At 50.1% G+C, this 27,456-nt stretch overlaps 1 protein-coding gene across 1 annotated transcript in view; it reads left to right on the top strand.

The window, feature by feature from the left end:
* Positions 1–27,456, top strand: part of CAPG (capping actin protein, gelsolin like) — an 81,847-nt gene that overhangs the window by 42,673 nt on the left and 11,718 nt on the right. The window contains exons 2-4 of the mRNA XM_086953109.1: positions 3,414–3,591; positions 22,932–23,082; positions 23,372–23,533. Of these exons, the coding sequence (XP_086809235.1) occupies positions 3,419–3,591; positions 22,932–23,082; positions 23,372–23,533 (486 nt within the window). The 5' untranslated portion in view covers positions 3,414–3,418. The remainder of the gene's footprint in view (positions 1–3,413; positions 3,592–22,931; positions 23,083–23,371; positions 23,534–27,456) is intronic.

Here is a 27,456-nt window from a genome sequence, read left to right as displayed (position 1 = left end):
CGCCGCCTCACTACATTTTTTGCAGTGGAAAATAAAATGTTAACACTACGTTATTCTATTTTCCCTTTGCAATGCAGATATTTTGGGAGAGGGGCTTGGCTGTCGTTGTCGCCGCCAGCAAGATGACAGAGGGTGGGCACTTAAGTGAGCATGACTCTTTGTAGTCTCTTGGGCCGGCCAAACAGTCCTGCGCACTTTGAATGTTCCTCACCAGGCTGCATTACGCAGTCTGGTGAGGAACCTGTACAGGCTCCCCTTCACTGTCTGAGTGCCGATCAGCGGCACTCGGACCAATCCCAATGCTGCATTGCAGCATTGGCTTAGGGGAGGTAGCATGTACTTCCTGCTTCAGAGGACAATGGGACGCGAGGCAGTGGTTGACAGCAAAGTAAGTTGATTTTATATTTCAATCACCCCGCTCCACCTGTGTTACTCTGTAGCAGACGCCACTGTTCTATCCACCACCTGATATCCACTGTTTCACCTCTACATCCTGTCACCCGTTCGTTCATCCATCATTCAGTCTTTCACCATACCATCTTTTTGCCAATCTTTTGACCCATCCATCCTTTCACCTATTCACTCACCCATGTATCCTTTCTTTCATCCAACCACTCATCTTTTCATCCACCCTTTCACAAAACCATTTATCCCTTAATCCATCCATCCTTTTCACTCTTCCTCATTCATCCATCCTTTCACCTGTCTACCCCTGCATCCTTTCACCCATCCTTTCACTCCCCCCCCTTAACTCATCCACCTTTCACTCATTCTTTCATCCACCCATGCATCCTGTCACCCACCTACCCTTTCACCCATTCTTACCCATCGACCTTTTCTTTCATACATCTACCCTATCATTTTACTCATTTACCCTTTCACCTACATATAAATCCTTTTACCCATCCATCTTTTCACCCATCCTTTCACTCACTATTCTACTTCCTTTCACCTGTCCACACTTACCCCATGGTTTCACCTGCTCATTCATCCTTTCATCCCCCCTTCCCATGCAGCCTTTCACTCATCCTTCCTTTTAACCTTCCGTCCTTCTTTCCGATCAATCCACCTTTCTTTGTTTGATTAGAAGCGTTTGTCTGCTGAGATTCAGACAGAAGAGACCCATAAAAAGCCTACCCCCGCTGTGGCTGGTAAAGCGGGAGGTCCACGACGCCCCTGGTTTCAGATATGAGGTGCCAGGAAAGGGCTACAGTAGACCAAGGTAGTGAACAAAGTACATGGGGTTGGGATATGCTGTGCTTACGTGGGGGTGTCTGGAAGCAACAGGTGTGGGTGAAAGAGCAGGGAGGTGGAGTGAGGTATAGTGCACTGCAGGGGGGAAGCCTAGGTCACTCGGGAGCCTGAAGGCGCTTTGCCTAGTGGTGGTCCATCATGATGAGTATCTTCCCTCTGTCGAGAAAGGTCACTACAGTAATCCTTTGATTAACTTTGTGAAAATGGCACTCTTCCAAGGTTACAATTAAGTGTAAAATAATGTCAAGGTTCAGAGACTTTGCAACTCTCCATTCCAGTGGAACCATCCTATCCTGCCAAAGCTCCACCTACCATGTTCCCTGTCCTGTCCCTTTGAGTCTCTCTTCCTCTTTCCCCCCCCCCCCTTCCAATCCAACTACTATCCCTGGGACCTTCAACCTCCTTACCCCATGTTGTTTTTTCCTCATTCCCTGCACTCCATCACTGATTGCCCCTCTTTGACCGCCATGTTATTAATTCCTCCCCCCTCTTTGACCCGCCATGTTGTTAATTCCTTCCCCCTTAACTGATCTCTACTTCAGTGTCTCTACTCTTGTAACTCCTCTTTAAGTTGCCACCTAACTCCCTTTGTCCCCCGGGTTGTCTATTTCATTCCGTCATCATGGACACTGTTTCATGTATTGCTCTTTCTTCTTTCATCTGTCGAACCAGTTGGACCACACCCAGAGGAAATGATTGGTAGGTGAGAAGTTTCGGACTGAAATTGTGACGACATGGAGGTATCTGCCCTCACCATCTCTTCACATCCGTATTTGTCCCCACCCTTCAACTTGTCTGTCTCCAATGGCCATATTGCCCCTCATGGTGGTATTAACCCCCTCTCCCCTGCTCATTCTTAGAGTTTTACCCCACACCTCCCAGCTGTCTTTTATCCACCCATTTACCTGTCCATCACATATATGCCTCTGTCCCACCTCCTCGCTGCCATAGAAAATTCCCATCACACACTTGTTTTCTTTGGTGTCCCTTCACCTTTTTTCTGCTGCTAAGGGTTCTGATGTTCCCCAAATAGTGTGCATCGGTCCAACTTCACAGTGCTGTGTCCTGTGTTGTTCAAGGATGAATAAGGAATAGGAAGGGTTTTAATAGAATGATCCCAATTGTAGGTCTCATTATAAGAACTTTCAACTCTAGGTGCTCACTGGAAATTTTGAAAGTGGTTGCTTAAATGATTAATTAAGCGGACTCTGGTTTCTATAAAACCGGAGTAGTTGAACAGTAGATATCCGTTTTTTTTTTTAAATCGAACATTTTACCAACAACACTTTTGTGCAGTGTAATGCGCTACTGTCAATGTTCTCAATCACTGCATTTCTAAAGCGCGCTACATACCCGTGAGTGTCTAAAGGTGCTGGAGGGAGGAGGGGGTGCTACTGATCAAAGAGCCAGGTCTTGAGGTCTTCTGAAGGCCAGCAGGTCCTGAGTCTGTCGTAGGCTGGTAGGGAGAGCATTCCAGGTCTTGGCGGGGTGGTAGGAGAAGGATCTTCTGCCGTCGGTGACTTTCCGGATACGAGGATCTGGGGCGAGGTTGGCTGAGCGGAGGCTTCAGGTGGGGGTGTGGAAGCTGAGTCTGTTGGTGAGGTATGTGGGTCCGGTGTTGTGTAGTGCTTTGTGCGTGGATGAAGAGTTTGAAGGTGGTCCTCTTGTGATGGGGAGCCAGTGGAGGCCTCATTTGTGGTGTGATGTGGCTGCATCTAGGGACGTCGAGGATCAGTCGTGCCGAGGCGTTCTGGATTCGTTGTAATCATTTTAGGAGCTTGGTAGTTCCTGAGTAGAGGGCGTTTCCGTAGTCTCGTCTGCTGGTGACGAGGGCCTGCGAGACGGTTTTTCCCGTGTCGGGGTGGATCCATTTGAAGATCCTGTGGAGCATTCGGAGGGTGTTGAAGCAGGACGCGGAGACGGCGTTGACTTGCCTGGTCAAGAAGAGGGTGGAGTCTAGGAAGACCCCCCAGGTTGCGTGCTCAAAGATGAACACTGTATATTATGGTACTGGAGTCGATATGTAAGAGTGGAAGTGATTCATTCGTCTGGGAGATATTGTGCTTCAGCTAACTATTTTCTATCCCAGCCTTCTCTTCATCCCTGCTTGACTTCGTCTTTTGATGACTTAACCTGTGATCTCTTCCTTGCTCCTGCAGACTCCATGATGTTTGACCCATGCGTCCACCAGCCCGGACTTCATGTCTTCAGAGTGGAAAAGATGAAGCTGGCCTTGGTGCCGAAGGAGCAGCTCGGCACCTTCTACTCTGGAGACTCCTACCTGCTGCTCAACAATGTGGCAAATGGTGGCTCCAACCTCCACTTCTGGATCGGTAAGTGGCCCGGAGAGGGAGTGAATGTTGAGGCAAGGACATCTTGAGCACTGAAGGCCGATAACATGAAGAAGCACAGGAAGGTCTCATGAGGCTAGGACTGAAGCTTTCCACAGCAGGACACATACTTACTTAAAGCTGGGACAGACATGATGGCTTTACAGGCCTCAAAGAGGAACACTTATGTTGGGTAGCCCAGGGCAATTATAGTATTTAAAGGAAAATGATACTTAGAAGTACCAATCAGTTTGAAGGTCACAGTGCTGTAGATTCACATGCTGTGCACACTTATGCCATCTAATGTTGGGCTCAGAACTTTACAAGTTGCTATTAAAAAGAGTATTGTTTTGAGATGACTCATGGTATCTTCAGTGAAACCCATAATGCACCAGGACATAGCCCACATTCATATTTTTTCTCCAAGGCTAAGTATATAACTGTACTTGGGAAGTAATATAATGTCTGTGTAATGCACAGAAAGCATGCATGTTGGTTTTGTTTAGAATATATATGTAGGCCTTGCTCATTGCTTCCTTTTGAGAAGGTGGAGAAGGATCATGTGGATTTACAGGATGGAGAGCGATTGTTACAGGTAAATAATATTTTCAATTTACAGCATGTGTAATTCATTTTAGTGCGGTTTCCTGGACAGGTGATGCCTGACTTGTGAATGTCCACACAGTGGTGTTTAGTTCACATGTGGATGGAACTCTACACAGCAGCTTTGCAAATGTCTGCTAGTGGAATAATACCCTAGAAGGCCTTTGTGGCGCCTTTCTTGTACATGGTGTGGTGCTGCTTTTTGTAATGTATATTTTACTTTGTGGTTCTGAAGCTGAATGCATCTTACAATCGATCTAGCTAAACCTGCCTTTGGGATGTAGGTTGCCAAAAAGTGGCTGCGCAAAAGCAATAAATATTATTTTAATGAACCTATTGCATAATACATGACTACCTTCCTGATATGTAATGTGCGCAAAATGTTGTCTGGTAGCAGATGAGGCTGTAGGCAAAAGTAATGTGTTGAAGGAGCTGATTAGCATAACAAGCTGAAACTATCTGTATGAAGGGTTCATTAAATGGCAAAGCATAACGCTCACTCCACTCTTCTGAGAGTGGAAATGGCTACAAGAAATGCTACTTTCAAAGATAGAAATGGTATCAAACTTCAATGTAGTGGCTCGAAATGCCCACATATGACCTAAATGAGAACAGTGTTAAGGTCCATTTATTTTATGTGTCTAAAGTAAAACCCACACAGTAATGTCGATTTTACAGCATCAAGGGCATATAGTATACAACAAAGGCTTTCACTTTTTCTGTTTAACATTCTAAGTCTATGCTTAGAATGTGAAGTTTGACTTCCTGATTGTGAGTTTCCTGGTGCTTCCTGCTCAGCAGATCTGTAAACTTGTCTACTCCAGGAAGTTGTTCTTTTGATGATGCATTAGCCAATGCCAAATGTCTTGTGCTAGCCTTGAGAGTTGTGGGGAGGTGTACCCCCAGCTTTTTAAAGATAGTACATGGTAGCCATATGAATCCGGGCCGCTTTACGGTGAAGTCTTTCTGAAAGCTTCAAGGGCCAGATACACCTCCTATTAGCTCCAACACATAGATGTGCTGGAGGTGGTCTTATAGGGACAATTGACCATGTACTGTGAGTGTGCCATGGATGTCTCTCTTGGAGGTCACTTGTGACTGTGGCTAGAGCAATTATATGTCTAGTAACAAGTTATTTTTGCTCCATCCTTGTATTTTGGGCTAACCACTGGATTGGGTTCCACCAAAACTAGAGCACCCCAATTTTAGTTGTATGTGACCACTATCTAGCTAGATAATCTTGAATGGGACCTCTCATCCAAAACTAAAGCTGTATATGACGCCATTATTCCGAACAGTTTCATTGTTCATTCTCAATGTTGGGGGGTTAAACCTCTGAAGGAGAGGCAGCCTCTGCAAGGCCATCGCCTTCTCTTTGCCAGGGAAAGCTTACTTTGGCGTTGAGAGTTGTCCCCAGAAAGATCAGTGTTTGTTGTAGACAACAATGCGTTTTTTGGGGTGTGTTTTTTGGGTTTTATTTATGTTTTAAGCATTTATCGTGAATCCTACTTTGTCCTGTTGGGTGAGGCATTGCCTCTGACTAGACCCCTTTTAGCAGCCAATCATCCAGGTTTGGAAACACCTCCATTTTGCAGCAACATAACGCCACGAAGGCGGTACTTCTGTCTTAATACAAAATAGTGTTAAAATCACTTAACCGTTTACCACATAATTCACCTAATTTTTTTTTTTTTAGCTTCTCCCATATTCTAAGTTACCCCCCTCCAAAGCAGAATGCCAGTGAATGTCAAAATAAACCTAATGTTAGTGCATGACTTATCATAAGAATGGCCAAATTAGGTCTGGCCTGACGGAGCAGCTGTCTGAATGACATGTTAGCAATCCTTTAAAACCTGCATAGAGTGGGCTTTAGCTTGGTCCCACACAGAGGAGTATTACACTGACCTCATGCGATCAGCAGGCGATGTATCCTTCTTCCTTCCTGGAAGTGCGTCCATTCGAATGCATGAAGGACTATTTGGAATCTGAAAAATGCTGTTGATCACATTCAGTTCTTATTCTTCTACATGCATTCTACAAAGCACAGTGTTTGCTGCTTTTTACACGCATTGTCAAAGCCAGTAGGACAGGCTTTAATGTGTAAAACGTTATTTGTGCATACAATGCATGAACACAATTTGTGTGTCTGCTTTTCAAACGTGTTGGTACATTAAAGACACTTATTGGCGTTCCCATTGCATGTTTGGTGCTGTTTTTCAGTCAAGACATGGTGTACCCAGGTCTGCTCCTTTTGAAGGAGTTGAGACCACTTTTGAGGCTGATTTTCCCCCCCACCCCCCGGAGTGATCATTTTTGGTGTGTGGTGTTTAAAAAAACAAATTAAAAAATTAGGTTTGGGGTGCTCGTCTTGGGTGTCTGTGTCTACCTGTGAGATACTAGCTGGGCTGGGAACTGAAAGCCGCTCTGCCAACTTTGTTGGACCAGCCCCTCAGGTGGGAGGGGGTGCACGTGTGAAGCACTGCTTTAAAACCGGCCCCTACTAGCAAAACCTGCTCCCACCACTGCAAAATGGGCCCCCACAGTTCCAGCCTCCCAGGGTAACGCCCAAAGCCCGCCACTGCCAGGCCGGCCCTGGATCCTGGAAGTGCTCTTTGTACTTGGTGTGGACTTTGAAGGGTGGCCCTGGAGATTTAGCTCCTCCACAGCCGTAAGTCTACGGGTGATAAAGAAATGGGACTCTACTCCTTTGTGCCAATAAACAGGATGGTCCTCCCCTCCCATCATTGAACTATTAAGATCTCGGCTTCCACTCCAGACGGGTACTCACTAGGGTCCTGGCACTGTATTTCGGAATAGAGCTTCCGCCTCCTTTCCAGATGGTGCCGGGTTGTGCTCTTTGATTCAGATACTTTCCAGAAACCGAGCAGGTGCACTTGTTGTGGTCCCTCACGAAGCAGGCTGTGCAGACCTCTTATTTGTCCATGGAACTTGCTGTTGCAAGAGGAACAAAAATGTCAAAGGAGCATTCTTCAGATCCTCCTCCACCCAACTAGGCCTTCTCATGTGCCTGCTCCTGGAGTATTCTTCAGATCCTCCTCCACCCAACTAGGCCTCATGTGGCCTGCTGGAGTATTCTTCAGATCCTCCTCCACCCAACTAGGCCTCATGTGGCCGGCTCCTGGAGTATTCTTCAGATCCTCCTCCACCCAACTAGGCCTCATGTGGCCGGCTCCTGGAGTATTCTTCAGATCCTCCTCCACCCAACTAGGCCGTCTCATGTGGCCTGCTCCTGGAGTATTCTTCAGATCCTCCTCCACCCAACTAGGCCTTCTCATGTGGCCTGCTCCTGGAGTATTCTTCAGATCCTCCTCCACCCAACTAGGCCTCATGTGGCCGGCTCCTGGAGTATTCTTCAGATCCTCCTCCACCCAACTAGGCCGTCTCATGTGGCCGGCTCCTGGAGTATTCTGGAGTGTTCTTCAGATCCTCCTCCACCCAACTAGGCCTTCTCATGTGCCTGCTCCTGGAGTATTCTTCAGATCCTCCTCCACCCAACTAGGCCTTCTCATGTGGCCTGCTCCTGGATGGTCAACTGAGCACTCCAAGCAGACCCGTACCTGTCGGCAGAGAACAACCCGAGACTGGATCTGTGCTATGGCGCATTGTGGGATGTAGGAAAGGTACCACCAGCCCCTTGAAAATGAGATTTCATTTTAGAAGAAAAACAACTTGTTAGTCCGGGCATAATACCACCTGGCTAGAGTGAACACAATATATCTTTACATTCATAATTGCAAGGTGATCTGATACACCAAATACTAGCTCTTGAAATAATAAATGTGTATCTGCATTAAAACTTGGTTAATTCATACAGCCCATGTTCCATTAGGGAAACGTGGACTCTCTGGTCTATATTTTCATCATGCAGCCACTAAAATGTTCCCTCTTCAGACGCGAGGAATGCCGCTATCCATGCATTCTTGAGTCAGCCATACTCTTTCTGCTGATCTCTTGTCACACTAAAATCTAATCCTTTCTTTTTTTTTATTCTACTTTTGGTGCTTCTCTACTGCTCTTCCCCTTCTCCTCCCTCTTTGTGTTCTTCTGCCCATGTCTCTATAGGTAAGTCACTAACCCTGGCACTTGTCCCCAAGTGTGCCCAAGGTTACTTGTATGGAGTCTTTAGCTTCTCTGCAAAGCTTGTCCTGCTCATGCTGTTGTGAGCGCTTCTCCCTTGCAAGCATGAAGGCCCTGGTCACCACCACTCAGCCTGACCGGATAGTTTCTTCAGCCTGCTGTTGATGCCCGTGCAGCTGCCTTTCATGGATTCATTCTCATGGATATCCTGTCTGGTCTGACTCTGAACATGTGTATTTCCTGGCAGATGCCAACAAATTATTTATTTTGTCCACTTTAGGGAATGCTCAACCATTAGTCTCCGGAAAACCTTTTCTCGCCCCTCCTTTAGGAAAACAGTGAAACTATTACTTATTGATAGCGCACTCTACCCTTATTATTTCTCTTAATCTTCTGTAATACGTTTTTATATTTCTTGATAACTACAATGTTCGGCGTCTCCTCCCTAGCACCACTAAACCCTAGAGGAGTTTGTGCACTCTAAGCGTGCCTAATCTAATCTTTCCAGTACTTTTTTAAATACCTTGCGGTGAGTTCTTGGCTCAGGCTTTTGGGGCTCGTCTGCCCTGTGGCAAAAAGTGCACCCAGTGAAACCGGTTCTTCTGGCTGGTGGTTGGGCGCAGTGTCATCAGCCAGAGGTGGCACACCGTGTCTGGTTCTCTCGTAAACAATGAGGCTTCACAAGAGCCTCTCTGCTTTTCTTCCTCTTAGTGAGCAGAGGCTGGATAATGCCTGCCACCCCTGGGGCTGCAGTCACACCCCTGCCACGCCTGTGGGCCTCTGGCTGCTGGTGAATCACCCGGGGTTGGGTGGGTGGTTGTGCGGAGCACCTCACTCACAGACAAGAAATAGATCTAACACTGACTCAGGAGGCAACCTGTTAGTGCCCACACCGTGTTAGTGCCCACACAGTCATCCGCTCCCCCTTGCATTTTATACACTTGCCCATATAATGATTACACAGGACACATTGTTTTGGGTAAAGAACTGCTGCAGGTTTATTTTCATACAACCAAAGGTATGACATTTTAGTGTGTTATCTTACGGGCGATTCAGGGCAGGCAGCCCCTCGCTGCCCCGCCCGCCTTATGAGCCAGCCGGCACGGTAGGTCGACGCCCGGACAGTGCACCCTTTGCTGATCCCCTTACGGATCACGTGATCATGTCTTATACTCCTGCCCCTTTCAGGGCGGAGCGTGGTATGGAACACCCCGGTAGGTCAGGCACCCCCAACCGCCCGAAGGACTAACTGGGCGCCGTCGCGGTTTACCCGGAACCTCCCTGCGGATCCAGGTCTTTGGGTCAGTCACCCTTATTGTGCCAGGCAGAGGTACCCTTACTGTACCAGTCTGCCTCCAGATAGCCCTGTTACTCCACCACAGCTCTGGAGGAGGCTGCCGTCTGACGGGAGCCCCCCACGTCCGAGTTCCCCACTTACATCCTGCAGCTTCCAGTGCCTCCCGCACGACAAGGCGCAACATATCCATCCTGACCTTGCCACATTGACCAGACACTTTCTTAGTTATGTTCAAATTCTCCCTGGCGCCCCTAACAATGGGGGTCACAACGGGAATGAAGGAATAGTGCAAGGTGTCCCTCCTAAGACATTGCACATCTCGTGAAGTGCCAACCTACAGATGGCTGGACCCTGTATCCACCTGTGACCCTGGTTTCTTATACCAGTACTGGAGTCGAACTACCAGATAGCGGGTCACATGTCTAGCTATAGCCCTTCCATGGTGGATTCGCTGGGGACCCATCTATGTCCCTGCCAAAGCTGTTTCACCCACTCCGGCCCTAGCCCGTCCCTTAAACACCTCACCGCCTGCTATTCCCCCACTGCTTCGTGATGGTGTTTCGGGCCAAGCACCTGACGTCTATGCTCCTAACCTTTATCCCCCTTACAGGCGCCAGCTAGAGTGAGCGGCTGTCCCTAAACAGGCAAGGCGCACAATGGCCATCTCCCACCTGGGGACTATCCTGCCATTCTGACTCTGGCGCAGGTGTTATTATCTGACTTGCGTTATCTTACGGGCGATGGGCTTGAGCATCCATTCCTCGGTGCATGCTTGCAACCTTAATGTTATGTAATCACCTTAGTTGTGTAAGCCCCTGCCTGGCAGCAAGCTTAGCTGGGCCCCTGTTGAAATCTCCTGCCTGTGCATGCCAACCAAGCTATCTCCCTAGGCGTCCTGCCCCTAGCTACAATGCTTACCTCTCTAGGCATGTCACTAATTGTACCCATCGTGCATTGAAAGATCTTCTGAGATCTGCTTAGCCAATCTCCCTTCCCGTAGCCCATGCAGAGTGACTATTATGTCCGATTCGAGACCAGTCACCCCTATTGGGCATTTGTTGGATCCCCGGCGGCTGTTTGACAAGCACCCTGTTCAGATGTAAAATCCAGTTGAGCAACTTGGGACACTATTACTTTCTCACTATGCACATTCGGGCACGTAAATACCGCTCAAGATCTCCCCACCCTAACCTGAATACCACTATATAAATCTGACTCAGGCTGCACGCTTACTGGTGCACCGAGCCCAGGACCCTCCACTGCGTGTGAACCCTGCAGTTCGAGTTAGGACTGTTATTACCTGCCCACGTCTAGACATGGAGCACACATCTTCACCCAGTCCAACTGTTTGCTTACTGCATGCTTCTTAGTTGCATAAAATAAATAAGCTACCAAATGGCGCACACTCCCCTGGAGATCAGAGTGCTTTTGCTATCGCACCAGTCGCGTTATGGAGGCATACATTTTTTATTTTGAGGCTTTCAACGAACTTGAACCTAGGTCCTCAGCTTCATATTCGGCCGACCTAGCCGCTAAGCTACCCTCGAAGAGTCAATAGCTTCCTTGCCTAGCCAACTGGGAGCTAGCCACGACCATCCAGGTCTCAACTGCCCTGTGGACATTTCCATCCTTTCGGTGCATTATGAGTGACATTTTAAGGCTAAGAATGACACTTTATTGCTGGTAATAAAACAATGAGGATGCGGGAGACCACTTATAGTAATCACTCCCATTTGATCAGCTAGAAACTCTAAGAAGACCATGGTTTGAGGCAGCCTATGTGAGTTAACCCACCCTTGGAGTGTGCCTCCCTGCAATACTTCACCTTGCGCCATGTGTTCCCCCCCATTATCACTGAAAGGTGTCTTTTGGATCAAGTCAAAAACCTTCTATATGCTGGTTGGTAGTCACTTACTTATTTTAGTACTATTGGTGAGCTGCTGCTGTGTTACCGCACAGCAAACCATCACCATCCCCGAATATTGGGTGCAAACACATTTAGAAATTGAGGGTGTATGCCCATGGACTGCCAATAACTCTTGCCAGCGTGGGCATGAGAGCTGGCCTGTATCAAACCCAAGCCGCTCCAACCAGGGGGGGCCCGACTAAGTTTTTACCAAGGGCAATTGATATTCATACTGCCTGTGCTGTGGCGCACGAGAATGCATCCCTACCCTCAAATCTTACAAAATGCATTATAAGAACGCGCCAGGTCCCCCCCCCCCCCCCCCCCCCCCCCCAACATCCTGAAAGCGACTGTGCATACCCAGCCCGCCCCAACGCGCCCTCCCCCGGATGCACGTCACTGGTGCACCCAGCCGGGGGAGGGGCTGGTGATTGCCCGAGCCTCCCCCTCTACGACGACTGAAGGAGGGGGGGGCTCTGACTAATGGGCACTAAGGGGGCTGCCCTGCTGATGTCCCCCTGTGGGGGACGCGGGCAGCGGTATTCTTGCAAGATCTCATTTTGTGGCATTACCATGATGCTGCTTCACTTGATCCCTGGCTCCTCCAACTCTAAGCCCGTGGGGTGAGGGAGGGAGGGGGAATAGGGAGAGGGGATAGGAGGAGGAGGGAGGGGAAGGGGAGGGGGAGTTTGGCCATCCTTGCATGTTCTCGACTCACTTGAACTAAAAAACATCAAAAATAGTAAGCTTTGTAGCCGGAAGAAGGAAACGGAAGGGTGGATAATCAAGGACACAGGAGCAAACTTATGCAATGGTAGAGCACTGGAACAGCTTCTATATTGTGGGATGCAGGTACATTTTATCTCTTTGTACCCTGCTTTGGATGTTGTGTAGCTCCGGTCCATAGTGGGTAGCTGCTCTGTCCCGGGGGTACTGGTGTGCCCATGCTGCATGTCTGCCTGTTTGAATGTTCTGGTTTCACTGTAGCATGCAGCCTGGGCCTTGATGCTATCTTTGTGTACCTGCCTGTACTCGATAGAGGTGAGCAGAGTTTGTTCGCAGTGCAGCTTGAGTCTGGTCAGCGGATGCCATGAGTTGAGTCTGTTCTTCTGGTAGTAGGGTCTGCTGGGCGTTCCAGTCACTAGGGACCTTGCAGCCAGTCCTGAAGCATACCCGTGTGACCTGCACGCTTAGTGATGATTCCACATCTTTAGTGCTGGGGCCTGCAGCGGCAGGAGAGTTCCCTCTTGGACCTGGATGATCCCATGATCTCAAAATGGGACCTAATTTCTGTAGGTGGTGTCGGTGATGTGTTAGCGAGCTGGGTCAAGCATTGCGGTTTTAGCTGCGTGGTGTACAGTGAAGGTTGAGGGCCACTGCGTCCAACAGAAGGGGGTGGGAGGACTCTATGGCTGGTTCTAGATCAGCGAATGATATTACCTCCCTGTAGTTGACAGGTGATGGTGGAAAGGGCGGGATCCATCTTGCGCTCATCAGGAGTTTTCTTCAAATTGAAATAGTTGCAAAAGTCTGACATGTCAGCGGGCGCCCGCCTTAAAAATCCACACAGGATGGGGATGTTATGTTATTTATTTATTTTTTTTAAAATATATTTTTATTGCAGGAATCAGTAAATCGTTACATAATCGACCAGCATTATAAAACAAGCAATATCAATGAGACACAACCCTCCGCCCCCCGCCGTATTTCTCGTATACAGCCATTCAGCCCACAACCCTGGGGTCGGGCGGCGAGAGTCAATGGGGTCTCAGCAGGGTGTCAAAGCTGGTCCGGAAAATCCACAATCTGTCATCTGCTTTTCCAAACAAGCCTATAAACCCAGAAAGGAAAAACCCCACCCTCAAAACACCAAGAACCAAAGTAACCCCTACCCAACCCCGCCATCAGCGCACGGTAACTACCGCAACAGGATCTGCTAAAGGACCCATGGGGAATGCAACAGAGCTGAAAAGTTCAATCATCTAACGGGACATGGGGCGAGCTGCATCCTCACTGTCAGTCACTGGGGGCGCAATAATCCCTTAGGGCCTGCACTAACGTTTCCCACTCCAGCGCTGCCTCTTGTGCCTTCTCATTACGCTGCCTCCAAGCTAGCTGGTATCTCAGTGTGCTCTCCCCCGCCGCCCACTTCAAAAGTTCGCTGTGCCACCGGCTTCCCGTCGGACCAGCTCGTGCCTTCCAGTTCCTGGTCACCTCCCGTTTAGCAAGGAGCAGTCCCAAATCGATGAACTTGCTGGATATTTTGTTCTTGGGGGTATGAGGGAACCAGTGCAGGAGTCCCACCGCCGCGTCAATCGATAAGGATCTCCCCGTCACCACCTCCAGGGTCTTCCCCACTTCTACCCAATAGGATGATAATCCCGGGCAGGTCCACAACATGTGGAGAAGGTCCGCCTCCTGGGCCGGGCACCTGGGGCAGTCCGCTGAATTCGTACCAAAATATCGCCTGATTTTCACCGGGGCCAAATAAGCTCTATGGAGCACATAGTAGTGGACCAATTGAAAGCGTTCGTGGCGTGTGCCCTTCCAGGCTCGCCGCACCAGCTGGGACCAGGTCGTCTCCGGGATCTCCTTGCCAATGTCCACCTCCCAACGGGTTCTCAGAGTAGTGAGGAGAGCCAGCCCCTCATTGATCAGTCTGCCATAAAGGCAAGTGACCGCCTTCACCGTGCCCGCAGACATCATCACGTATTGGCACACCGGAGATAAAGGGGGTTCCTCCTGCCCATGTTTCCAGTGCGCCTGAATCGCTCGGATAAGGGCCGAGTGCAACAGGAAGTCACCGCGAGGAATCTCGAAGCGATCGATGAGCTCCTGAAAGGGCAAGAGCGCCTCGTCCTCGTATAGGTCACCTATCAGCTGTAAGCCTGCGTCCTCCCAGTTCGCCAACCGTGACCAATCGCCGCCATGGGGCAGAGCCGTCAGCATCCCCAAAGGTATTTCGGGCGCATACGGTATTCTCAGGTGGCCCCGGGCGTGAGCTCGGTTCCAACACAGGCGAACGGTCCGCTCCTCAAGCGATAAGTCCTGTAAGGCCAAACGTTGTCGCAGCGCTATGAAGGAGAGAACATGCCTGGCCATACCCGTACCCCTTTTGTCCTCTGGGCCCCGGAATTCCCGGGCGATCTCCTGGGTGAAGGTCTGGAGCTGCGCCGCCAAATATTACTTCTCAAAGTCCGGCACTGCAAGCCCACCCTCATCCTTCGGCCTCATCAGGGTCTTGAGGGCCACCCGCCGGCGGCCCGAGCCCCAGAGGAATCCGACCATCATAGATCGTAATAATCGAAACGTGGCCGGTGGGACCCAGATTGGCAGCGTCCGGAAATAATATAACAACCGGGGAAGCGCCACCATTTTGAGCAAAGCGATCCGCCCTGCCACCGAAAGCGGTAGCGTGGCCCAGAAATCCATGCTGCCTCGAAGCGCTCGAGTGCCGCGGGCAATGTTCCCATCCAGTAGGTCAGATGGTTCATGATAGACGTACACCCCTAGGTATTTAAAGCAGTCAGGTTCCCATCTAATCTCTCTGCTGAGAGCAGGGCTAGGGGTGCCCTTGCGAACCGGAAAAAGACAGGTCTTAGTCCAGTTCACCCGGAGGCCCGAGACCTCCCCAAACTCCGTGAGCGCCGTCGCAGCTCCATGTAAGGCAGCAAACGGGTCTTCAAGAAAGAGCAGCAGGTCGTCTGCATACAGCGAAATGTAGTGCGGGCCCGAAGAAGTCCACAAGCCCGTATAATGGGCTCCCGACCGGATGTGCAGTGCGAGTGGCTCCACCGCCAGCGCAAAGAGAAGCGGGGATAATGAACATCCCTGCCTCGTGCCCCTCTCCACCTGATACTGTGAGGAAATGAGCGGTCCCGCTCGAACCCTGGCTGATGCAGAAGCATACAGAACCTTGGTCCATCTGATGAAGCCCTCGCCGAGGCCGAACCTCCGTAGTACCGCACCAAGGTAGTCCCATGCCAGGCTGTCAAAAGCCTTCTCTAAGTCCACCGATAAGACAACCGGGCACGGGGCGTCCACCAGCGGTTCTCCCAGCAAGCGGAACAACCTGCGGATGTTCATGGTCGTGTTACGCCTGGGGATGAATCCAGCCTGGTCCTCATGTACCAAGGAGCTCATGTGCCCCAGCAGCCTCGAGGCCAAGATGCTGCTCAGTATTTTATAGTCAACCGTCGGCATTGATAAGGGACGATAAGACCCCGGATCGGATGAGTCCCTTCCGGGCTTGAGGAGGGGAACCATCAAGGCCTCGCACATCGAGCCCGGGAGTCGCCCAAGCCTCTTCGCCTCTCTGTAGACTATCAGTAACCTAGGGGCTAGGAGATCAGCATAAGCTGCATAGAACTCCACCGGAAGGCCGTCCAGGCCCGGGGTCTTATTCCTCGCCATCTTTTTAATGGCGCTACGGATCTCTCCCAATTCTATGTCGGACCCCAGGGATTTCGCCACGCCCTGCTCCACTGTTCGGAGCTCCAGAGGCTGCAGATAATGATTAAGCGAATCAGGGTCTCGGGTAGAGCGACTGCGGTATAGACTTTCGTAATATTGCCGGTAGCAACTCAGAATCTCAGGCTGAGTGCACACCACAGTCCCGTCTGCTTTGCGCATGGACGTCGTCAGTGAGGACTGGCGCGTAGGGTTGGCTAGCCATGCCAGCAGCGCGCTCGACCTATCCCCCTCTGCGATAGACCGAACCGTATAAGCCTTGTAGTCAAAACAGCGAAGCCGTTCGACCTCCGCCGCTACCGCCTCCTTCGCCTCCGCTGCGCGTATCTGTAATTCAGGGTGTCCGGGGCGGCGGAGTTCCAGCTCACGGAGTTTCCGGTCCGCTGCATCTAGGTCGGCGAGGATAATTCGCCTCATGCCGACCTTTTTAGAAATACAGTATCCCCTCACCACCACCTTAAAAGCGTCCCACTCTAGCGCTCTCGAGCTCGCAGTGCCACCGTTGGACGCAAAGTACTCCGAGATCTTATCGCCTAGGTCCGCCCTGAAAACACTGTCCTCAAGGATCTCGGGCCGTAACTTCCAGGTGGGCACCGCAGGCACCCCGGGGAACCAACGAAGGTCCAGCAGGAGGGGGTTATGATCTGATATGTTCCTGGTCAAATATTCAGACCGGACCGCTGCCGAAACTAGTTCCGGCGAGCCAAGGAACCCGTCCAGTCTAACGTGCAGCTCATGGAGGCTCGAGAAGTAGAAATAGTCCCTAGTTGTGGGGTGCTGCGCCCTCCAGATATCCGTTAAACCCCAGTGAGTCTGCCAGTCCCTACGACCCTTAGCTACGCGGCGAACCGGAGAATCAGGCAGGGGTGGATGCGATCGGTCAGTGTCTACATCTACTACCGAGTTGAAATCTCCACTGAGCAGGAGGGGCCCGGATAAGAAGTGGGCCAACGAGCCCGATAACCTGGAAAGGAAGGCAGTCTGGTCAACATTAGGAGCGTACACACAGCAAACGTTTAGGTCTCTCCCTCCCAAAGTGCCCGAAATGGCCACATATCGCCCCTCTGGATCAATCACTGTTTTTGTGACCTGGAAGGGAACCCCAGCTCTAACCCAAATCAGCGCCCCTCTGGCATACGCGGAGTACGAAGTGCAAAAGACCTGCCCCCTCCATCTACGCTGTAGCGCCGCCCCTTCCGCCTTGTTCAGATGTGTTTCCTGCAGCAGCGCCATTTGTACCCCCCGACGCACTAAATAAGCGTGGACTTTGTGCCGCCTAGACATGGTATGAAGCCCCCGCACGTTCCAAGTAACACATTTCAGATTAGCAACATTAGCCATTGTCCCAGATCGTTCTCGCAAAGTCTCCCCATCTGGGTCCCAACAAAGAAAGGACATCAATCATCCCAGCACTGATGGCGGCCATTTTCCCCAACCAAAACTTAACAACCCAAGCATGAACCAAACCCCCATCCGCCCTCCCCAGAACAGGACCCAAATAGCACCATCTAGTTCCCATCCAAACCATACCCTCCAAAAACCCACTATCCCCTACTAATCCTGCGGTCGCCACCGTTGGAAGGCCTTAAGGGCCAGGTGCGGGCCGGGCGGAGGCAGTGGGCCCTCGACGCTCAGGCCACCAGGACTAAGACAAGCCCAAAACAGTGCCAAACATGCTCGGGGCAAAAACAAGGCACCCCACCCCCCCTCCCCTGGGAATCAGCATCAAGTGTCGGCACCCACCACCCCCGTGCCGGGCCCCCTCCCAAAAAGAAGTAGCTCACCCCGTTACCCCTGTCCATCTAGAAGGTCCTCCACCGATTTCGGTGTGATCACCGGCGTATGGACGCTATCAGTCACCGATTCCTCGGAGTCCGTTGGCACCCCCTCGTCACCAGGGTCCGCTTCCTCCTCAATGGCATCGTCCCGTGAGCCGGACAGCGCAGACAACACCTCTAGCACTCCCTTCCGCTCCGTTGATGTCTCCGCAGTCGAGGGTCCGCCTGAGCGGCCACGGCGACTCCGAATTCTTTTGGACCGCCGTCTCTGCTCCGGCTATGCCGCCTGCTGTGACGAGGAGCCGAAGCCATCTTTCCCCGCTCTGTAGAGTTCGAGCCAGTTGCAGACATCCTCCGGGGTATCAAAGAATTGAGTCTTGTCATCAACAATTATGCGGAGCCTCGCAGGAAATAGGAGCGAGTACTGAATGCCCTCGCTCCTGAGCTCGCGCTTGACCGCCAGGAAGGAAAACCGTCTACGTTGAGTTTCATAAGTGTAGTCCGGGAAGATGTTCACCTGGCTGTTCGCCACTTTGAATGGACCATTGTGTCTGGCGGCATTGAGGATGAGGTCTCTGTCCCGAAAGTGCAACAACCTTGCCACCACCGGTCGCGGGGCCCGACCCTGTTGTGGTGGCCTCGCTGGGACTCTATGGGCGCGCTCCAGGGTGTAGAAGGAGGAGAGACCCTCCGGGGCCACCGTGTCTCGGAGCCAGGCTTCCAAGTATGCCACCATGTCGCCATCCTTAATCTTTTCCGGCAGGCCCACCACCCGAATGTTATTCCTCCTGTTGCGGCCTTCCGCATCCTCCGCTCTCTGCTCCAGGGCCGTAATCCGGGACAGGGCATCCTTCATAGTCGCAGCCAAGGTTCGCTGCGCCGGCTCCAAGGTTTTCACCGAGCTCTCCACTTCCTTGACCCTGTCCGAGTTTGCCATGATCCGCTCTAAGGAGGCCGAGGCTTGTCGCTACCTGGGCAATGTCCTGCTGGAGGGCCGAGCGCGTGGTCGCAATCGCCTCCAAGACGCGGTCAAATTGCTGCTGCATCGATGCACCACCAGAACTCTCCGGGTCGCCACGTTCCTCCTTGTCCTGGGACTCTGAGTCTGAGGCGGCTGGGGTAGCCCCCTTGGCTCCTCTAGGTTTCCCCATGTCGCCGGGAGCACCCCGTGCGGGTCCAGGAGTCGGCTTCTCCGAGTGCAAGCGCCGGCTGGGACTTTCCCGGTCGCTGGTCCTCAGGTCGAGTGCTGGAAATCCCCGTCTCCAGGGCCTATTGGACGTCCTCGGCTTCGGCTCGTGCCACCACCACGTCGTCTGAGGACACCAAGGAGGAGGCGGAGACAATCGTCGCCAGGTCGGGCAGGCCCGTGCGGCCGATAAGGTCCCGGAGTGAAGGTCACCGACTCCTCCGGATGATCTGCGGCGCCAAAGGGTTGCGCCTCCCATGGAAGTGGGTCGGTCAGGAAAAAGTAGCCAAGTGCAGTGTAGGGAGTGGGGTCCCCGTCGGGATCTCCAGGCGCCCGCGCGCGTGACCCACTATAGCGGGGGCATTTGCCCGTCTGAGTGCGATCCTCGTTGAAAGGGCCGATCTGACCAATGTCCAGTTCCTCACATCTCTGGGAGACGGCAGAGCAGGGGGCGCGCCGCTGCTAGTGATGTTCCATCAGTCTAATGGACCCGGCCAAGGGGACAATGAAGTCCGGGCGCCATGTTGGGTCGCACTCCGCAGTTCCACAAACTCCGATTTTCGCCGGGTCGCCGCTCGTTCGGACTCCGCCAAGGGCCACGGCAGGTCTCCGTCGGGCCGATCAGCAGAATGCTGGGGTCGGGGTGCCCCGCAGCCTCCGATTTACAGGATAATCACGGGCTCAGTCCCGGAGCCGAGCTCTCAGGCGACCATCGCCATCGGCGCCCAAGCCACGCCCTCTGGGGATGTTATGTTATGTTTTATTTATTTTATTTATTTTATATTCTTATAAAGCGCCAGACTAAACTCCCGAAGGGGTATCTCTGCGCTATGTTATGTTATGTTATGTTGCTTATTTGTATAGCGCCTATCACCGGCGGTCTCTAAGCGCTTAGAAACCGAACAACACAACACATTGTTAACCCAAGTCTCTCAGGCTACCCGTTGATTATGCTGGAGTCATCCCCCTTTTGAATAGATGGGTTTTTAATTTCTTTCTGAAGGGCAGGAACAGATTCTTCCTGGTGAGTAGTCGGAAGTGCGTTCCACAACTGTGGGAGGAGCACAGACAGGGCTCTGCCTCCTCTGGTTTTTATCTTGAATCTAGGTTGGATCAGATTAGAGGTCATCCCTGAATGCAGAGGTCTACCGGGAACGTATCTCATAAGACTTTGTTTTATGTACTCTGGTGCTTTACCAAAGAGAGCCTTGTGGGCCACACAGACATTTGAATTGTACTCTGTACATGACCGGTAGCCAGTGCAACTTTTGGAGCAGGGGGGTGGCGTGAATTTCTAGGCAGGGAGTGGATCAGCCTGGCGGCATCGTTCTGTAGTACCTGCAGCTTCCTCAACAACTTCTGTGGCAAGCCGAGGTATAGTGCATTGCCGTAATCAAGTCTTGAAATGACTGTGGCCGATACAATCGATTGCAGGGTAGAGGCTGATAAGATGGGTACCAATTTCCGCAATTGCCTCAGTACACCTGTGCAAGAGCCAACCACAGCTGCAACTTGGGGAGCCATCGAGAGGTCTGCATCAATCCTCCGACCCAGACTTTTTACCGCCCTACCAGGAGGGGGAGTAGAACCTAACTCTGGGGGCCAGTATAGGTCACTCCAGGGGTTCCCTAGGTTACTGAGGACCAGCACCCCAGTTTTTTCAGCATTCACTTTCAACAGATTGTTAGTCATCCAGTTGACAGTGAAGCTGAGCAGATTTCTCACTGATTCCTGGGCTTCAATGGTGTCATCCAGCTGAACCAGTAGCTGGGTATCATCTGCGTAGTTAAAAACTTCGCAGTTCCGGCTCATTAGCTCCTCAACCAACGGCTGCAGGTAGATATTGAACAGCAGGGGGGATAGTGCTGACCCCTGAAGCACGCCCCATGTTACATCACTAATCCCTGATAGCTGATCACCCAGCTGTACCCTTTGAGTACGACCTGATAGAAAAGACTCCAGCCACTTTAGCACTTGGCCTGTGATTCCCCAGCTTCGCGATACGGTCCAGCAGTATGGTGTGGCTGACAGTATCGAAAGCCGCCGATAGATCTAGGAGAATCAGGGCGCACGGCGGTTTATTGTCTGTCCTGACTCTCAATTCGTCGGTGACCGTGGCCATTACTAATTCCGTACTGTGTTGGGATCGAAAGCCTGCTTGCCTGGTGTGTAGGAGGTGGTGTTCCTCCAGATAGCCGGCCAGAGTGCCTAGGACATGCTTCTCCAAAAGCTTACTCAAAAAAGGAAGCTGCGAGATGGGCCTATAATTTTTTAAGGCCTTCGGGTCAGTGCCAGCTTTTTTTAATAGTGGGGAGACCCTGGCTTCTGGAAAACCTAGACTATGAACTTGGCTTCTGGTGACAATGATGTGTTTCTTCTTTCAGTGTGAGATAGAAATATGCCAAGTGGCACAACAGGATACTCCACTGTGGGTGCAGGGCATAGCATCTGAGTTTGAGTTTGAGTTTAAAAGTTCTTGTTAAGCGCACGTATACCAGCGGCTTCTTGGCGCTATAGCTAACGGGGACTGAGGGTGGAGGTAGGGAGGTCAAAGCGGGTAATTAGTCAAAGGATTTTGTAAAAAGATGGGTTTTGAGGCTTTTATGGAATTGTGAATAGAGGGAGATGGAGCGAAGTTCAAGGGGAAGGGAATTCCAGAGGGTAGGGGCGAGGACCGCAAATTTAGATCCACCCCACTTCTTTCTCCGGAAGCGTGGGATGGTAAGGAGGGACTGGGTGGAGGATCGTAGAGCCCTAGTGGGGACATAAGGGACGATCTCAGAGGAGATGAAGGCTGGTACCTATTGTCCATAGTCTACTAGTAGTATTGGGATTTACAGCGTGACCTGAACTACAAACAGGATATGAATTGATGGTCAATAGAAAAAAACTAAGCAAAGGTCTTCCCAGTGTGTTTTGTTCTTATAGATACAGAAGGCGGATAGATTCCCCCATCATAGGCACAGTGAGATGTGCATGGTTTAAAACCAGGACTGCCGGTGATGGCTGCGTAGGGATGTCCAAGTTTGTGCGACCTCAGTCCTTCAGTGTCTACATTCTTACAAAGGGAAATCCCTGCAATCCCTGCACAGCCTGGCAGACCGAACCCGGCGCAGCCTCTTGCGTTGACCTGTTCTGCTCACTGTCCCTGTACTTGCGCCTGCGCTACCACAGGGGTCGCCATCAGCAGCCTGTCAATCATCACCGATTCCTCAATGTCATCCTCATCCTGTCTTTGTTTCTAAATCTGCACAGAATGAGTGAACACGTGTCTTTACAATACAGCTATGCAGTGTGATACAAGAGGGGTAATGCATGGCCAAACATCTGATCTGTGAGTCCCAGGGGTAGCAATTGTAAGCGAAGGAGACCTCGACCCTCCCCATATAATGTTTAATGAAACAAAAATAACGACTGTGGAAAACACTGCGCTGAAGGAAAAACGCTACAGGAAGAGGGCGAATTAATTCAATAAATGGTATGTTTGCCCAAGTGTGAAATTCTGATGTCGGAGGAAACACCCGGGAAACTGTCTAAAGAACTTGAAGAATGGAGGGTGAAACCCGCACAGCAATGTGACGAAATGCAGGGCAAGGGGTGGAGACATAGTAGAATGTGGCAAAAAACCAAGATCTGCTCGAGAAACCCGTCACTAAAGTCCTGCAGCAAAACCACAACACCGCAGGGGGTGGAAAACACACAAGGATACGTGGGAGGGTAAGGCGGGATATTACGACACTGAGCGTTATGTAATGTGTGGAGTTGTGCAACGTGCCGAGCGGGATTAGCAAAACCAGAATATGGCATCAGAGGGTGATGGGCAGCTGCGTCCTATGAGTACACCTGCTGCATGCAGATTGCATACTCTGCATGGGCATGAAGTGGGCTGGTTTAATACTTAACTTCTATGAAAAGAGACCGAGGCAGAGGCAATGAAGGGGCTCGTGAAGCTCTGCCCTGGCTGCCACCAATCATGGTTGCTTTCTATCCCTTCTCCCATGCTAGGTAGAAACACCTCTGTGGATGAACAGGGGGCCAGTGCCATGTTCTGCACCCAGCTGGACACCTACCTGAATGGACACCCCGTGCAGTACCGCGAAGCTCAGGGCAACGAGTCGGAGAAGTTCATGAGCTATTTCCCCAATGGCATCAAGTACCAGGTATGGGAGTTACGGGGTTCGCGTGGTGCTCTGATATGGGGATAAACATAATTTCAGGGATTATGTACATTGTGATCTTGGGGTACCCAGTTGAGCCCGGGGTCTTTAGTACTGTGATGGAATGGACATCAGATCACATAGGCCCCTGACACTAGAGGTGGTCAACTAGCAGTCGAAGGTAGGTGGGGTGGGGCGGGGAACGGGATCATGTAATATTATGACCATGATGGATCCAGTGGGTATTGCAGATCACAGTGCAGCAACCAAACAATCCTATTTGGTTTCACAGGAAGGAGGTGTTGCTTCTGGACTACACAAGGTCCACACTGATGTGTCCCAGATCAAGAAACTCTACGTGGTTAAAGGGAAGAAAAATATCCGGGCGACTGAAGTGGCTCTCAGCTGGGCGAGCTTCAACAAGGGAGACTGCTTCATCCTCGACCTTGGCGAGGTGAGTCTTTCTATGTGATCATTTGCCGCAGAGCCTGTGTGTATGGGTCTGTCCTATATTTGCTTGTTACATCTGCGAAGGATTTATCCTACCGGGGACCATTCCCATGGCCACATACCTGTAAAAGTAGCCTTCGAGCCTGCCGAGCTGGGAATATACACACTCTGCTCACCAGTCCACTGATGGCTTGCTCATCGGGAGTGGGCAGTCCGGAAACTGCGTAAGAGGCCCTAGCAGCTTTAACGTAGCAGGAGGGTCTTCACTTGTCTTGTTGAAGTCAAGGAACCCATAGATAATGAATTGCAAATGTGTATCGCTAGCATAATAGTGAGTAAACAATGGCTAGATTATTTTCTGAAAATGGATAATAAACTGAACACCAATGTAATGCCTAATTTTCTCAAAATAACCCAAAAAAGTGCCTTTTTGTTTAGATGTACCCCGTCTGGGATGTGTGTAGCCCTCGTTTTGCCTGCAGCTAACCCAATAGTTGGGTCACTCTTTGCCCTTCACTCAACTCACTCTCCTGTAAAGCTAGCTGCTAAAACACTTGCGACCTTGCATGTTTCAAACTAGCTCATGAATGACCTGGTTTGTCACATTTTTCACAAGAATGAATCGTGAGAATTGCAGATTTATGATACGGAATGAGAAATTCTGTTTCCCACTGTGGCCTACACATTGCTATGCAAAGGCATTACAAATTGTAAAATACAGATTTATATAAGCTTATTAAATTGTCGTAAGCTCTAATATATTACAAGCCCCGTATTATGATCTTAAAGGGAAAGATGTATTAGTAATGCAACCTCAGAACTGGTGGAAAGTGGGGCTGGGGTGTGTGTTTATGTACCTCGTGTGTGTCTCTCTCAAGACACTGTTCGACTAACCATCTCGTATACCGTGCGCCTGTCTGATTCTTTAAAATACTTGCGCAGAAGCACATCCCAAATTATTTGTGCCTGTGTATCAATCTGTGGTGTCGAGCCTTTTCATTTCTATGTGCATGGGTCTATCGGAGATTGGTCATGTTTATCCTTATCAATCCCAGAGTCAGTGCACATCTACCTGGTTTGTGCATTTACCAGACTATTTGTGTATGAATTTATAATACACGGGGACCTGCAATCCCTGTCTAAAAGCCCATTTGAAATATCCTCATCAGTCGCGTTTTTGTAACTTCTCTGTAATAACGAAATGACATAGCTACTCAGCTGTAGTAAGTTTTTATAGTTGTTGGGTTGTCCTTATTCCTCCAGCCAGAGCTAGCAATCCATTTAAAGGGCCGGTCATGGATAATAAGTACAACTATGGTTTAAAACAAGCAAAATAAAGAGCATTTTTGAATCTGACTTGCATGTAACCAATTCTAATACTTTTTTCTTGTAATATATTTTTGCAACAAACTACTTTTTGATTTACTTAATTTCACACTAGAATCTGCTTTTGAGCTACGTCTATAACCATATTACTACATTCATATGAAGGAGTAAAACACCAAGGATGTGGTGATTCGTGGAAAGGGTGATGGTGTGCCCGTGTCTTATATGGAATAAAATACCCTCTGCTATGTATTTCAAGGAAATTACCAGTGGCTTAGGATTGTCCATGTCCTAATAAAAATATTCTGCCTTTGCCCTTCTGTATGGTCACAGGCGATAGCCTGGTACTGTACAGGAGGGTAAACTTGATCTCATATATATGACATGCATGGTAATGTAGAGCCTAGTGGGCAGGCCTTAATGAGCCCTTGCGTGATCGTGTGTTCCAGAAAATCCATTTGTGTGAGTGCTAGGACATACACCCTAGCGTTGGGGAGTATGTGCATGTGTCTAGCCCAGAATCTGTATTCTAACCAGTCTTAAATCCACACTACATATATTTGCCAAACCATTCCAGAGGCACAACGATTCGTTGTAAATGTATGCGTGGTTAAAGCATATAAAATGTAATGCCATGCGTTATAATGGCATTGCAGAGTCATGGTACTTTTGTAATTAAAGTATGCGGAGTGATGGTATGCGGAAAGAAAGTTGCAAAATAATGATGTTTACCCTCCCCCGGTAAGTACATTGGTGGCACGGCGGCCCTCATCTCCAGCAACATACTCATATTTGTTCACCACAGATTTGAAAAATGCACAGGTCTGTCATTGATGGCCAGAACCGACATACACTTTTAGACACACCTCCCACCACAAGTTCTAGAATTGCGAACTTTAGAGCTGGGGAGCTACGTTCGAATCTCTGCATCAGCTCCACATCCTGTAATTCCAGGCAAATCGCATTGTCTCCCAGGGCCTACCAAAAATGTGTTCTTCTGTAATGTAAATTGTGCTCCTGCCATGTTGTTGAGTTTGCGCTATATAATATTGCAAGGAAACAAAGTAGGCAAACTAGAGTTCACACTACTGAACGCGCACTCATAAGTGCATCAGCAGTGCACTGTGAATCGGAGCGTTTCACAGGCCTGTCACAGATAAGAAATGCTATCAAAACTAAATCCTACAAAACAATATACTACTGGCCGGCAGCAATTCATACCCGGACAACGTCGGACGGGCTGCTAATATATAATCTATCCAAACGAGACTTCCCAACACTCTCTCGTGCACACCAGCCGGCAATGCCGAGAGAAGAATGGGAAACGGACACGAGAAGTTCGTGGTTGAAAAGCCGGTCTTCATTTTATTCCAGCCTTAAGTCAGACTCCTTTCGAATAACTCAGTATTCTTGTTCACTATAATATTTTATCACAGAAAAATGTTGTCCAAGAGTGTGTGCTTCTAAAATATCACTGTGTAAATGGTTTGTCAGGGTCTTTGCACTGGAGAGAAATCAAATAGAAGATTGTCAAAGAATATCTGCCAAGGGTCACCCAGGTAGTGGACAAGGGTGCAGAGGGAGTCCACACTACAAGAACTCACACCTTTGAAGCAAATGAGCCTAGAGTATCGTCAAGGGCTAGCAAGATGCATGGACATTCATTAATACACTTTTAGGAACATAGTGACACACTAGAGCTCCACATAGTGAAATGAAGCTCAGGAAGTTCCTCACTCAAATTTGCAGTTGGAGTGCTCCTCTGCAAAATTTCTACAGCCGGTATCGGTGGCGTAGATTATTTTGGTAATGTAATAAAAAGTAACTTCAAGGTAGTGGTTTGAAGACAACACTAACAGTTAAGGAAAATCCCTACTAAGATTGGCAGGAACCAAGGAAACCGTGTTAGACAGTGCTGGCTTTACACATAATAAAAGGTTGCAGAAAGGCCAATTCAGAATACTGGAATTCACTGCAACATTGGGGGCCGTATTAAGTAATGGTGCGCTGTCGCCGTTTTCACCGCTTCACACCTTAAGCAGGTGCGCTAGGCGCAAACAGGAACGGAGCTCCCTGATGCAATCAGTAGGACCATGAGTGTTGTCCCTAGGCCAACTGCACTCTCGCCCTCCTTTGGTGTAGTGCGTTCAGTGAAATACAGAGTAGCTGCTTCCACGCCGCTCTGTTTCACAGTGCAGGTGGCAGCCTATTGCTATTTAACGAGTGGACAGATACCCCTGTAGGCAGGTGCAGCCAGTAACCGGTGACTAGTCTGTGGTGGTGTGGAGGAGTCAGTGGGACCCCATTTTCCACTTACTGAGGGCAGCCCTCTGGGGATGGTCTGACTGTGCACCATGCCGCCTTTATCTGGTGTGCTGTCGATGAACCCCCTAAGGTCCTGTTTGCCTCGGTGCCTCTGTCCATAGTAGAGGGCGAACACACAGGCAAAGGGAGTACCTTGTTGTGTGGGGCCACACCCTCATGAAACTAGGGAATCCCTCTCAAAATAGCAATGGCGCTTCGTTTGCCAGCACTATCCATATTACGGAAAGCTATACAAGTGTGTGCATCTCATCTGTAGTAGCATTGTGAACAACGTGG

Source organism: Lissotriton vulgaris, chromosome 1_2 (genome assembly GCF_964263255.1).
Source record: "Lissotriton vulgaris chromosome 1_2, aLisVul1.2, whole genome shotgun sequence".
In the NCBI taxonomy this organism is placed as follows: Eukaryota; Metazoa; Chordata; class Amphibia; order Caudata; family Salamandridae; genus Lissotriton; species Lissotriton vulgaris.
The sequence above is the reverse complement of the archived record's forward strand: the minus strand, read 5'-3'. Positions and strand labels throughout refer to the sequence as shown.